Genomic DNA, 14,426 nt, shown 5'->3' on the forward strand with positions numbered 1-14,426 from the left:
CTTTACCATGATAGGAATAAACCTGCAAAACAGTAAGATCACGTTCCTATCATTAACAAGAGAAATTATAGTAAATTTAAATAGCTGCAGCACTAAATGTACATTTTTTAAAATAGTCTTCTCATCTTCAAAAATTGAAAGGGAAGATGGTTGGTTTAACCAGAAATGCCACTCCATCAGCAAACAAGCTATATCTATAGAATAGGGAGTTGGGTAGCTTCCTTCTCCATGGAGATAAATATTCAGTTTATGTAAAGAACACATGTCATAATTGAGGTGGGCACAGTCTAATGCCAGCCAAGCTAGGGATTCAACCTTTAAAGTGGTAGTACAGATAAGTTCACTTTTGAAAGAAATGTGCACTATTTTGAGAAGTCTGCAGATGACAACATTTATCCGCAGCAAATACAATGTGTGTGTCAGACTTAAACGCTGTATAAAATTACAGCATGAACACCATTTCAAATCTTAATATTTCCAGGTTTCCACAAAAATTGTAAAAAGAGGTTCCTCTAAAGAGCATACCCAGATGACCATTTGCTATATAGGGAATAATTTTTTTTCTGTTTATGCATGAAAACATTCTAGCATCCTTATCCATTAACAAGTTACAAGTAGATTAATTAGATCAAATAGTGAATGGGACATCTTCAATGCCTCTAAAACAGGTCCGATGACAGGATGACTACCAGAAGATTTTGATTTAAAATGCACAAGTTCTACTTTTATAAATTTGAAACAGTCCCACAATATGAGTCAGTTAAGTGCCATTGCAAGTTACTCATTAATCCACTCGCATTCTATTGAAAAGGACATTATTCAGAAAGTCCTTAAGCTAGTTTTAATGGTACAAAATTGCCATTATTGCCATTTAAAATCACAACATATTTGCTGGATGATTTGCTTTTTTTTCTTAGAAGCCAAGAACTTTCAAATCAAATGTACATATCAGACAATATTTATGGGGGAATAAACTTTTTTCAGTGTGATCAGATTTATAAGGCAATTTGCTTTATTATAAGTGTACATTGCATTTCATTATGTTTAAGGAAAATATTTCAAAACTGTCCTTTGTGAAAAATACTACATTCTGAACATTTTTGGCTGAACAAAAAAAGTTACACTGTTTAAACCTTTAGGTCTGGGTTTCTGGCATCACATTCAACATTTCTGTTCGATGAGGTCTTTCTAGAAATGAGTAGCCAATACTCAAAACTTAGTTAAAGTGGAATTTAAAATTAAAAGGTCCTCCTGAGCCAAAAGGATTGAATCCTTGCCATTGGTTCCATGATCTGTGAAAGTGGTGACTACCGCCGCCCTGTTGATTTTCTGGATCCAAAGGATCCTCCCCTGAATCAAACTTCTTCCTCATTTCTATAAAGAAAAAAAAAATAGTTATAAACTCATTACTACAAAAGGCAGCTGTTTGGCCAATCGAATTCATGCCAGCTCTCTATCGCCGTAGACATGTAAGTTTATTTCCGTCAAGTGCCCATACAATTTCCTTCTGGAATCATTGGTCATCTCTGCTTCCACCACTCTTGTAGGCAGAGAGTTAGAGATCATTTCAACTTAATGTGTAAAAAGAGTTCTTCCTCACATCCCCCCGTATCTCCTGTCCAAAATGTTCAATCTGTGTCCTAGTCCTTGTAGCATCAGCTAATGGGAACCACTTTTCTTTGGCTATTTTATCCAAACTTGTCATAATCTTGTACACTCACATCAAATCTTCCCCTCAATCTTCTTTGCTTCAAGGAGAACAACCCTATCTTCTCCAACAAAACCCTGTAGCTAAATTTCCTCATCCCTGGAATTGTACTGGTAAATCTCCTCTACACGCCATCAAGGATATTCACATCCTCCCTGAAGTGTGGTGAACTGGACAGAATGCACTAGCTGGAGCCTAACCAGGGCTTTATGAAAGGTTCAGCATAACTTCCCTGCTTTTGTACTCAAATACCTTATTTATGAAGCCCAAGATTCCATATGCCTTGCTAACTACTCTCTCAATATATCCTGCCACCTTCAAAGATCTATACACATGAACCCCCAGGTGCCTCTGTCGCTGAGCACTCTTTAGAACTGTGCTGTTTTATATATTCCTATCCCTCCTGCCAAAATGCATCACCTCACACTTCTTTGTATTAAATTTTATCTGCCACTTGTCTGCCCATTGTGCTAGTCTATGTCCTGTTGCAGTTGACTGGTATCCTCATTGTTTGCCACACCTCCAAGTTTAGTATCATAGGAACATAGGTGCAGGAGTAGGCCATTCAATAAGATCATGGCTGATCTTCCATTTCAATGCCTTTTTCCCACACTATGCTCATATCTCCTTCTGTCATTTGTATTTAGAAATCTGTCAATCTCTGCTTTAAACATACTCAACGACTGAGCTTCCACAGCCCTCTGGGATAGAGAATTCCAAAGATTCACAACCCTCTGAGTTCAGGCATTTCTCCTCATCTCTGTCCTAAGTGGCTTCCCCCTTACTTTGTAGACTCCCCAACCAGGGGAAACATCTTAACTGCATCTACCCTGTATATCCCTTCAAGTATTTTGTAGGTTTCAATGAGATCACCTCTCATTCTTCAAACTCTAGAGATTACAGGCCCAGTTTCCGCAAGCTCTCTTCATAGGACGCTCCCGCCATCCCCGGAACAAGTCTTGTGAACCTTTGTTGCACTCGCTCTATGGCAATAATATCCTTCCTAAGTTTAAGGGGACCAAAACTACACGCAGTACTTCAGGTGCAATCTAACCAAGGTTCTATGCAATTGAAGCAAGACTTCACTACTCCTGTACTCAAATCCTCTTGCGATAAAGGCTAACATACCTCAGCCTTCTTAATTGCTTTCTGTACCTGCATGTTAACTTTCAGTGACTTACTGACAAGGACACCCAGGTCCCTTTGTACATCTACACATTTTAATCCCTTACCATTTAAGAAATACTCTGCACATCTATTCCTCCTACCAAAGTGAATAACCTCACATTTTTCCACATTATATTCCATCTGCCACGTTTTTGCCCACTCACCAAGTCTGTCCAAATCCCCTTGAAGCCTCTTTACATCTTCCTCAACACATATTCCCACCTAGCTTTGTGTCATCTGCGAACTTGGAAATACTACATTTGGTCCCCACATCCAAATCATTGATATATATTGTGAATATCTGGGGCCCATGCACTGATCCCTGTGGTACCCCATTAATCACAGCCTGCCAATGTGAGAATGACCCATTTATTCCTACTCTCTGCTTTCTGCCTGTTAACCAATCTTTAATCCATGCCAGTATATCACCAAATATTCCATCTCTACCATCTTCACTTTTACCGATATCAGCAGCAAATTTTGTAATTTTACTCTGTATTCCAAAGCCAATTCATGTATGTCCAAAAAAAGCAGTGGTCCTAGCACTGGCTCTTGGGGAACACCACTGTCTACCATCCTGCAGTCCAGAAAACAACCATTTACCATGATTCAGTGTTTTCTGTCCGTAAGACAATTTTTTATCCCAGCTTTTTGTTGACCAACCTTTTATGTAGTACTTTGTCAAATGCTATCTTAAATTCATCTACATCATCTACTGCATTCCCTTTATCAACCTTCTGTTACTTCATCAAAAAATTCAATTAGATTAGTCGAACATGATCTGCCTTTTACAAATCTGTGCTGGCTCTGCTCAAACCTCTCCAAGTACTTGATAATTTTTTCCCTAATTATTGTTTCTAAAACCTTATCCTCCCTTGCTGTTAAATTGACCAGCCTATATTTACTAGGAATGTCCTTACACACTTTCTTGAACAAGGGGGTTACATTTGCCACTTTTCAATTCTCGGACACCTCCTCTGTATCGAGGGAAGATTGGAAGATTATGGTAAACACTTCTGCTATCTCCCCCCCACTTCCTTTAACAACCGAGGATGTAAGCCATCCGGACTAGGTGATTTATCCAATCTAAGCATAGCCAGCCTTTCCAGCACATCTTACCAATTTTCACCCCATCTATTATCTCTGCCATCTCCGATTTTACCAATATTTTGTCAGCATCCCATTCCTCAATAAAAACTGAAAGTACGCATTAAGTATTCCAGCCTTGCTGAGGCTCTAAGCATATATCACCTTCTTTTCCATAATAGGCCCCACCTCGTCCCTTACTACCACTTACTATTTACATGCCAGTAACTTTGGGTTCCTCTTTGTTATTCTCATATTCTCACTTTGCCAATCTTCAGTTCCCCGTTCAACTTATTGAATTTGGCCTAGTGCTTGCTTGAAGAATTCACTTCATATGCATCAAACACCCTATATTTTTGTTTCTTCATATTCTCGATCTCCCTCATCATCCAAGGAGCCCTGGGTTCGGTTCCCCACCTTTCCATCTTGTTGGAATGTACCTAACCTGTACCTGAAATAGCTCTTTCTTAAAGATTATCCCATTGGACGGTTATGGTTTTTCCTGTCAAACTTCAGTTCCATTTTACCCTGGCTAGATGCCTTCTGATCCCATTGAAGTTAGCTCTCTTCCAATTTCGAAGTTCTATTTTAGATTGTCTCTTGTTCTTCTCCATTACTAATCTAAACATAATGATATGATGATCACACTTGGCCTACCTCATTCCATGACTAGAATAACGAATAAAGTCATCTGTGTCTATAAAACTAATTGATTTTGTTTACTTTTTTGGCTTTGAGACTATTTATCACACTTCAAGTTCTAAAAAATATTGACAAAAAGTACAAAGGCCCTCATTTCATGTTGTTGACCTAGAGCTAGAACTTTACAAGCAGGTCCAAACTATAAAGATATCAACAAAACGCAATTAAACTCAGACAGGTCAGCTAAAATATTCCTCCACCTTAGCAGCAGAATGCACTGCAAGTTACTGCCATTATAAAATAGGGTATCAAACATTCCGTGGGCAACAAAACAGGAAATATGCTAATATAGATAAGACAACTTTGAGAATTAAAGTGCTAACACATTACAAAAGCAAGAACTTTTTAAATTCCGTTATATGCTACAGATGTTATTGAATAAATAAAGCAGAACTCCAAATCTAGAGAAAGAGCACTTGCATTCACAACCTCAAGACAGCCTAAAGTGCTTTATAGACAATGATGTGCCTCTGAAGTGTAATCACTGCTCTATGCAAATTGTCCCCCTAAATTATCACAAATTATGACGATCTCTCAAACAGCAATGAAATAAATGATTAGTTTTAATTAAAAAATATATTTATACCCATATATGTGGTTTACTATCTCATTCAAAAGACAGAACCTCTCACAGTGCAGCACTCTCATAGTAGACTATGTGCTGAATTCTTTGCAGTGCAGCTTAAATTACAACTTTCTGACTCAAGAAGCTAGTGCTACTGCTCAGCCAAGGATAACTGCATCCATGTTGTAGCCACATTATTTTTTTTCCCCAGCTGGCAAAGATGAGAAAACAGCTTTTGGGTCCAGTTTTCACCTAGACATATTTTAAATGCTGTGTCGAGTTTTGAGGAGAGTCAGGAGGAAGCCAGAGACTGAAACAGACAAACACAAGATAGTTCAATAAAAACAGACAGAGGAATTAGTTTTAGTTTAGAGATACAGCACTGAAACAGGCCCTTCGGCCCACCGAGTCTGTGCCGACCATCAACCACCCATTTATACTAATCCTACACTAATCCCATATTCCTACCACATCCCCACCTGTCCCTATATTTCCCTACCACCTACCTATACTAGTGGCAATTTATAATGGCCAATTTACCTACCAACCTGCAAGTCTTTTGGCTTGTGGGAGGAAACCGGAGCACCCGGAGGAAACCCACGCAGACACAGGGAGAACTTGCAAACTCAACACAGGCAGTACCCAGAATTGAACCCGGGTCGCTGGAGCTGCGGTGCTAACCACTGCGCCACTGAGCTTCTGAGAAATTCTGGCATCTGTCCGCCCTCGGACATGTGCAGCATGCCTTGTGTTTGGACTTTGTGGTTGTACCTTCTCTCGCTACTGACAAACGAGTGATCAATATTACAATCTGCAGAGATAGGTAAGGGTGTGATGTGATCAGATCTTCTGGTGTCAAGTTGGTGCCAGTGGCCAGATAGCACCAGGACACCGTGTACCAATGTCTGCCCTGGAAGGGGGTGTTGGAAACTCAAAGTCCACACTGCGCATACAGTTCTAGTAACTGCTTGCCATTTAAGTTCATCTTGCCAATGGCATGATGACTGAAGCACGCTTGCCATGAAACACTATCTGATCCAACTCCTGCGCTAAAGACTCCAGGAGAAATAACTTTTCTCAGATGCTCCAGAATAGACAGTCAGAGAGTCATTTACGGCACAAGGTTGGTACATAAGCACAGATGATGGTGACAAAACCTCCATCTGATGATAGACGAAGAGATATGAGGCATTCGGAAGTCACAAGCAATTATCTGCATCAACCTGTTTTTGACAGCAAAGCCTTCCATGTTGGTCATCTGCACTTTTGCCACGCCAGTAGAAGATACAATTAGCCTCATGTATTGATCCAGTGTTGGCCAATCTAGTCTCTTGGAGAGCAGCAATGTTGATGTCGAACTTGTGTAGCTCACAGTCGATCAATGCCGCCCGACATACATTGCCAGGGCACAGTCCTGACATTCCAGTTTCCAAGCCGGAGAATATTTTCGCCTTTTGTTTCTCCTTTTATCATCTGCTTGTCAGGGTAGGATCCCTAATCCTCACAAACCCATAGAAAGCAAGTTTTGGCGAGTCAGTACCTTATTCGCTGGGGGCTGCCCAGCTTGAGGTAGGCAGTAACTGACTAATATAATGCGAAAATCTTTCCATTTGGAGGCAACCCATGACGCCCTTCCCTTACGCCAATTGAACTGGACTTATAACCCGTAATCTGCTACTTTCCGTGTTGGTCCCCTCACTGGTAAGAGTAAGGATGACGTGATCTCTCCATTTTTTTTTAAAAAAAGGGTGAAGTGTCCTCTCCATTTGTTTTTTGGCTGCATAGCCTGGGCAGGATTTGGAGACACAGACTTGCCCAGCAGCTGCATCTCTCACTTGACCTTATAAACTGAATGCAGAGGAAGGGCAGGACCCCCTACATCTGGAGCCCACTCGGTTGCAGGAGTGGCCTACTGAATGCACAATGTAATGGTGAAATGGTACCTCTAACCAAATAGATTCTTTGCTTGACCCTTCTAGGATGTCCTCTCTCTTCAGCACTGTAATATTCTTCCTAACCAATGCTGCCACCTTTCTTTCTTAAACTGACCTGAAAAGTTAACTCTGCTTCTCTCTCCACAGATGCTGCCAGACCTGCTGTGTTTTTCCATCACTTTCTGTTTTTATTTCAGATTTCCAGCATCCGCGGTATTTTGCTTTTACCTTTCTTTCTTTCCTTATCACCCTGTGTCCAGGAATATTTAGTATCCAGTTTGCTGTTTTTTGAGCCAGACCTCTGTTACAGCCAAGACATCACATAATGGTAGAGTGAGGAATATGCCAGGCCATGAGGTTACAGATTGTGATGGAATGCAATTCTGCTGATGCTGATGGCCCATAGTGCCTAATGGATGCCCAGTTTTCAGTGCTAGATCTGTTTTGAATGTCTCCCATTTAACACGGGTGGTAGTGCCACAGAACATGATGGAGAGTGCCCTCAGCGTGAAGACGTGACTTTATCTCCACAAGGACTGTGCGGTGGTCACTCTTCCCAATACTGTCATGGGCAGATGCATCGGTGACAGGTAGATTGGTCAGGATGAGGTGAAGTAGGTTTTTCCCTCGTGCTGTTTTACCCATCACCTGCCGCAGGCAGATATAGTCACAGTGATTACGATTTCGAAGGAGGCCATTCAGCCCATTGAGGAGGTAAGATGAAGCGTTGAAGAGGGTACTGCATTTGATGTAGTCTATATCAGATCCTACATGACAGACTGATCACAGAAGTGAAATCCCAAGGCAAAGTGGCAAGCTGGATCTAAAATTGGCTCAGAGGCAGGAAGCAAAGCAAAGGTCGATGGGTGTTTTTGTGATTGGAAGGCTGTTTCAAGTATGGTTCTGTACTTGGGTCCCTTGCTTCTTATGGTGTATAATCAATGATTTGGACTTGAATTTAAGGGGTCTGATTAATAAGTTTGCAGAAAATACAAAAATTGGCCGTGTGGCTGATAAAGAAGAAAGCTATTGCCTGCAGGAAGATATCAATGGACTAGTCAGGTAGGCGAACAGTGGCAAAAAGGAGTTCAATTCGGAGAAGTGTGAGGTAATGCATTTGGGGAAGACTAACAAGGCAAGGGAAGACACTATAAATGGTAGTGTATGAGAAGTGTAGAGGAACAGAGGGGCCTTGGAGTGCATGTCCACAGACAAGTAGATAGAAACATAGAAAATAGGAGCAGGAGTAGGCCATTTGGCCCTTCGAGCCTGCTCTGCTACTCATTATGATCATGGCTGATCATCCAACTCAGCAGCCTGTTCTGGCTTTCGTCCCATACCCTTTGATCCCTTTAGACCAAAGAGCTATATCTAAGATAAGGTGGCTAAGACGACATATGGGATATTTGCCATAATTAGCCGAGGCAGAACTGAAGAGCTGGGAGGTTATGCTAGAAACTATATAAAACACTAGTTAGGCCACAGCTGGAGTACTGCGTGCAGTTCTGGTCGCTGCACCACAGGAAAGATGCAATTGTACCAGAGAGGGTAGAGGAGATTTATAGGGATGTTGCCTGGTCTGGAGAATGAGTTATGAGGAGAGATTGGATAGGCTGGGGCTGTTTTCTTTGGAACAGAGGAGGCTGAGGGGAGACCTAACTGAACTGCATAAAATTATGAGGGGTCTAAAACAGTGTATGGGAAGGCCCTATTCTCCTTGTTTGAGGAGTCCACAACCAGGGGGCATAGATTTAAAGTAAGAGGTAGGAGGTTTGGTGGGAATTGGATGGGAAATGTTTTCACCCAGAGGGTGGGAGACCTGGCAGAACTCACTGTCTGAAAGGATGGTAGAGGCAGCAACCCGCATAACATTTAAAAAGTACTTGGATATGCTCTTGAAGTGCCGTAACCTACAAGGCTACAGACCAAGAGCTGGAGAGTGGGGTACTTGTCAGCCAGTGTGGCATGATGGGCCAAATGGCCTCTTCCTATGCTGCAAACCTCTCTACGCGATTGCTCTTACACAAGTGTTGCCCATAAACACATGGTCCACTGGGCCCACTTCATTCCCCAGCACCAGATCTAGCAATGCCGCCTTCTTAGTTGGACTGAACATACGGGTCAAGGAAGTTCTCCTGAACACATCAACAAAATTCTTTCCTCTAACATTATTCCAATCGATATTTGGCTAATTAAAGGCCCCCAATAAGGGCAAGACATATACAGTGAATGGCAGGGCCCTGGGGAGTGTTGCTGAGCAGAGAGACCCTGGGGTGCAAGTACATAATTCCCCGAAAGTGGCAACAGGTAGACAGGGTGGTGAAGGCGGCGTATGGCATGCTTGCCTTCATCGGCCGAGGCACTGAGTACAAGAGTTGGGATGTCATGTTACAGTTGTACATAACGTTGGTTAGGCCGCATTTGGAGTACTGTGTGCAGTTCTGGTCGCCGCACTACAGGAAAGATGCAATTAAGCTAGAGAGGGTGCAGAAAAGATTCACAAGAATATAGCCTGGTCTGGAGGGCTTGAGTTATAAAGGGAGATTGGATAGGCTGGGTCTGTTTTCCCTGTAGCGAAGGAGGCTGAGAGGGGACATGATAGAGGTATATAAAATTATGAGAGGCATAGATAGCCAGAGTCTGTTTCCCATGGTAGGGGTGACTAAAACTAGAGAGCATAGATTTAAGGTGAGAGGGAGAAGGTTTAAAGGGGATCAAAGGGGTACATTTTTCACACAAAGAATAGTGGGTATCTGGAATGAGCTGCCTGAGGTGGTGATGGAGGCAGGAACAGTAGCGACATTTAAGAGGCATCTGGACAGGTACTTGAATGAGCAAAGCATAGAGGGATATGGAATTAATGCAGGCAGGTGGGATTAGTATAGATAGGCATTATGGTCGGCATAGACACGGTGGGCCGAAGGGCCTGCTTCTATGCTGTACGACTATGACTCTGACTCTTAATATCACAACTCAAGCTCTTGCACATCTGATTTCCCTGTAGATTTGCTCCTCTATCTCTCATGCTATTTCGAGGCCGAGAGAATACTCCCAGAAGCATGATCATACGTTTCTTGCTTCTCAGCTCTAACCAAAATGGATTCGGTCCTTTTTCCCTCAAGGACATTCTCTTTCCAACACTGGAATGTCTTCCCTAATCAACTGTGCCACCTCAGCTCTCTTTTCCTTTCCTAGCTATTCTGAACACTTTGTAGCCTTGAATATTAAGCGCCTAGTCCTCACCATTTGTAAGTCACATTTCTGTTATTGTCAATACATCATTTCCCACAAGTCTATTTGGGCTTGTAGCTCACCAACTTTATGTATCACACTTTGTATATTTACATACACGCATTATAAACCTCTCTTTGTATTCCTCGTAGTCCTTTTTAGTCTGCACCTATCAAATATGGTACTACTTCCTTCTCCAGAACTATCCAACACTTTCACTCCTTTATGCTCTTCATTCTGCTTTTCTACTTCTATATGCTGCTGTCCATTCTCCTCCCCAACAGGACATTGGTTGTAGTCCTGTTGAGGTACAATCCTTCCCTTTTGAATTGGTGATTCCTGCACCAGAACTGGTACCAAAGCCCCAAGGATCTGAAGCCTTCCCTCCTGCACCATGCCTCAAGCCATGCATGACCTCCCCTATCTTTCTATTTCTACTCTCCCTAACACGCAGCACTGGGAGTAATCCAGAGATTGATTTTGAGGACCTACTTTATTAACTCCTAGCTCCTGAAAATCTGACCGCAAGACCTCAATAGCTGCCCTCGCTGTGTCGTTGGTACCAATGAGTACCAGAATTTCTAGCTCACTGCCTTCCCCTTGCAGAATATTCCACACCCTCTCAATGATGTCCTTTACCCAAGTATCAGGTAGGCAACACATGCGACTCAGATCAAAGTCCTGCAGGCCTGCCACATCTAGTCGTGAATGGTGGTAGACAATTAAACAACTAACAGGAGGAGGAGGCTCCACAAACATCCCTATTCTTCAATAGGGGAGCCTAACATGTCAGTGCAAAAGATAAAGTTAAAGCGTTTGCAACTGTCGTCAGCCAGAAGTGCAGAGATAATGATCCATCTCTGCTTCCTCCTGAAGTACCCAGCATCACAGTCTTCAGCCAAGTCAATTCATTCTATCATACCAAGAAACAGTTGACAGCACTGGATACAGCAAAGACTATGGGCCCTGGCAACATCCCAGTTGTAGTGCTGAAGACATGCATTCTAGAACTAGCCGCACCCCTCGCCAAGCTGTTCCAGTACAGCTAGAACACTGGCATCTACCCAACAAAGTGGAAAATTGCCCAAGTATGTCCTGTCTATAAAAAGCAGGGCAAATCTAATATGGCCAATTAACCACCCTATCAGACTACTCTCAATCATCAACAAAATGTTGGAAGTTATCATTGACATTGCTATCAAGTGGCACTTACTTAACAATAACCTGCTCACCGATGCTCAATTCGGGTTCTGCCGGAACCACTCAGCACCAGAGCTCACGATAGCTTTGGTCCAAACGTGGACAAAAGCACTGAATTGGAGAGCCGAGATGACAGTCATAGAGTTAAACAGCACAGAAACAAGCCCTTCGGCCCATCGTGTCTGTGCCGGCCATCAAACACCTACCTATCCTAATCCCATTTTCCAGCACTTGGCCTGTAGCCTTGTATGCTATGGCGCTTCAAGTGCTCATCTAAATACTTCTTAAATGTTGTGAGGGTTCCTGCCTCTACCACCGCTTCAGGCAGTTCGTTCCAGATTACAACCAACCTCTGGGTGAAAAAATTTTCCCTCAAATCCCCTCTAAGCCTCCTGCCCCTTACCGTAATTCTATGCCCCCTAGTTATTGAACTCTCTGCTAAGGGAAAACATTTCTTCCTATCTAATCTATCAATGCCCCTCATAATTTTGTATACCTGTATCATGTCCTCCCTTCAGCCTTCTCTGCCCCAAGAAAAACAAACCTAGCCTTTTCAGTCTCTCTTCATAGCTGAAACGCTCCAGCCCAGGCAACATCCTGGTGAATCTCCTCTGCATCCTCTTCAGTGCACATCCTTCCTATAGTGTAGCCTAACTAGAGTTTTATACAGCTCCATCATAACCTCCCTGCTCTTATATTCTATGCCTCGGTGAATAAAGGTAAGTATCCCATATGCATTCCTAACCACCTTATCTACCCGTGCTGCTGCCTTCAGTGATCCATGGACAAATACACCAAGGTCCCTCTGACCTTCTGTACTTCCTAGGGTCCTACCATCCATTGTATATTCCCTTGCCTTGTTAGTCCTCCCAAAATGCATTACCTCACACTTCTCAGGATTAAATTCCATTTGCCACTGCTCCGCCCATCTTACCAGCCTATCTATATCGTCCTGTAATCTGAGGCTTTCCTCCTCACTATTTACAACACCACCAATTTTCATGTCATCCATGAACCTACTGATCATACCTCCTATCTTCACGTCTAAATCATTAATGTACACTACAAACAGCAAGGGTCCCAGCACCGATACCGGCAGTACACCACTGGTCACAGGCTTCCACTCGCAGAAACAACCCTTGACCAGCACCCTTTGCCTCCTGCCACTAAGCCAAATTTGGATCTAATTTGCCAAATTGCCCTGGATCCCATGGGCTCTTACCTTCTTGACTAATTTCCCAGGCGGGACCTTAACAAAAGCCTTACTGAAGTCCATGTAGACTACATCAACTGCTTTACCTTCATCTACACATCTCGTCACCTCCTCGAAAAATTCAATCAAATTTATTAGACATGATCCCCCTGTCAAAGCCATGCTGACTATCCTTGATTAATCCCTGCCTCTCCAAGTGGAGATTAATCCTGTCCCTCAGAATTTTCTCCAACAGTTTCCCTACCACTGATGTTAGACTCATAGGCCTGAATTTACCTGGTTTATCCTTGCTTAGCCTTCTTGAATATTGGTACCACATTCGCTGTCTTCCAGTCCTCTGGTACCTCTCCTGTGGCCAGAGAGGATTTGAACATTTGTGTCAGAGCCCCTGCTATCTCCTCCCTTGCCTCACATAGCAGCCTGGGATACATCTCATCTGGGCCTGGGAATTTATCCACTGCTAAAATAGCTAATACTTCCTCCCTTTTAATACAAATATGTTCAACTATATAACAATCCCCCTCCCCGATCTCTACACTTACATTGTCCTTCTCCATAGTGAACACAGCTGAAAAGTAATCATTTAAAACCCCACCTATATCCTCCGGCTCCACAGACAGATTGCCACTTTGGTCCCTAATGGGCCCTACACTTTCCCTGCTTATCCTCTTACCTTAATATACTTATACTTTATCTTGCCCTCCAGTGTTTTTTCATGTTCCCTCTTTGCTCTCCTAACTACATTTTTTTTTTTATTAAGTACCCCCCTACACTTTCTATACACCGCGAGGGCCTCTGCTGTTTTCAGCTCTCTGAATCTGCCATAAGCTTCCTTTTTTTCCTGATGCAATCCTCTATATCCCTGGACATCCAGGGTTCCCTGGACTTGTTGGTCCTACCCTTCACCTTAATGGGTAATGTTGGCTCTGAACTTTCCATTTCCTCTCTGAATGACTCCCACACGTCTGATGTAGACTTTCCTACAAGTAGCTGCTCCCTGTCCACTTTGGACAGATCCTGTTTTAGCATACTGAAATTGGCCTTCCCCCAATTCAGCACCTTTATTTCCATCTTTGTCCTTTTCCATAACTACCTTAAATCTTAAGAGTTATGGTCACTATCCCCGAAATGCTCCCCCACTGAAACTTCTACCACTTGTCCAGCGTTATTCCCTAGGATTAGGTCCAGTACTGCCCCTTCTCTTGTAGGACTTTCTACGTACTGGCTCAAAAAGCTTTCCTGTATGCATTTTATGAATTCCGCCCCCTTTAAGCCTTTTGCATTAAGACTATCCCAGCTGATATTAGGCAAGTTGAAATCCCCTATTATATTAACACCTGAGATTTGCCTACATATCTGCTCCTCTATCTCTCCCTGACTGTTTGGAGGCCTGTAGAACACTCCCAGCCAAGTGATTTCTACCCATATGGCCTCATTTGAGGAACCTTCTAAGATATCATCCCTCCTTACTGCAGTAATTGACTTTTTGATCAACAGTGCAATACCACCTCCTCTTTTATCCCCTCCCCTGTCACACCTGAAGATTCTTCTTCTTTGGCCTCCTTGTCTCGACAGACAATGGGTAAGCGCCTGGAGGTGGTCAATGGTTTGTGAAGCAGT

The 14,426-nt window shown here is 42.8% G+C and overlaps 1 protein-coding gene across 1 annotated transcript in view; it reads right to left on the minus strand.

Annotated features, from left to right (window-relative positions):
- Nucleotides 1–994: 994 nt before the first annotated feature.
- Nucleotides 995–14,426, minus strand: part of dnajc3a (DnaJ (Hsp40) homolog, subfamily C, member 3a) — a 120,942-nt gene continuing 107,510 nt past the window's right edge. Inside the window, exon 12 of the mRNA XM_068034397.1 lies at nucleotides 995–1,374. Coding sequence (XP_067890498.1) covers nucleotides 1,217–1,374 — 158 coding nt within the window. The 3' untranslated portion in view covers nucleotides 995–1,216. The remainder of the gene's footprint in view (nucleotides 1,375–14,426) is intronic.

The sequence above is a fragment of the Heterodontus francisci genome, chromosome 6 (assembly GCF_036365525.1).
Source record: "Heterodontus francisci isolate sHetFra1 chromosome 6, sHetFra1.hap1, whole genome shotgun sequence".
Classification (NCBI taxonomy): domain Eukaryota; kingdom Metazoa; phylum Chordata; class Chondrichthyes; order Heterodontiformes; family Heterodontidae; genus Heterodontus; species Heterodontus francisci.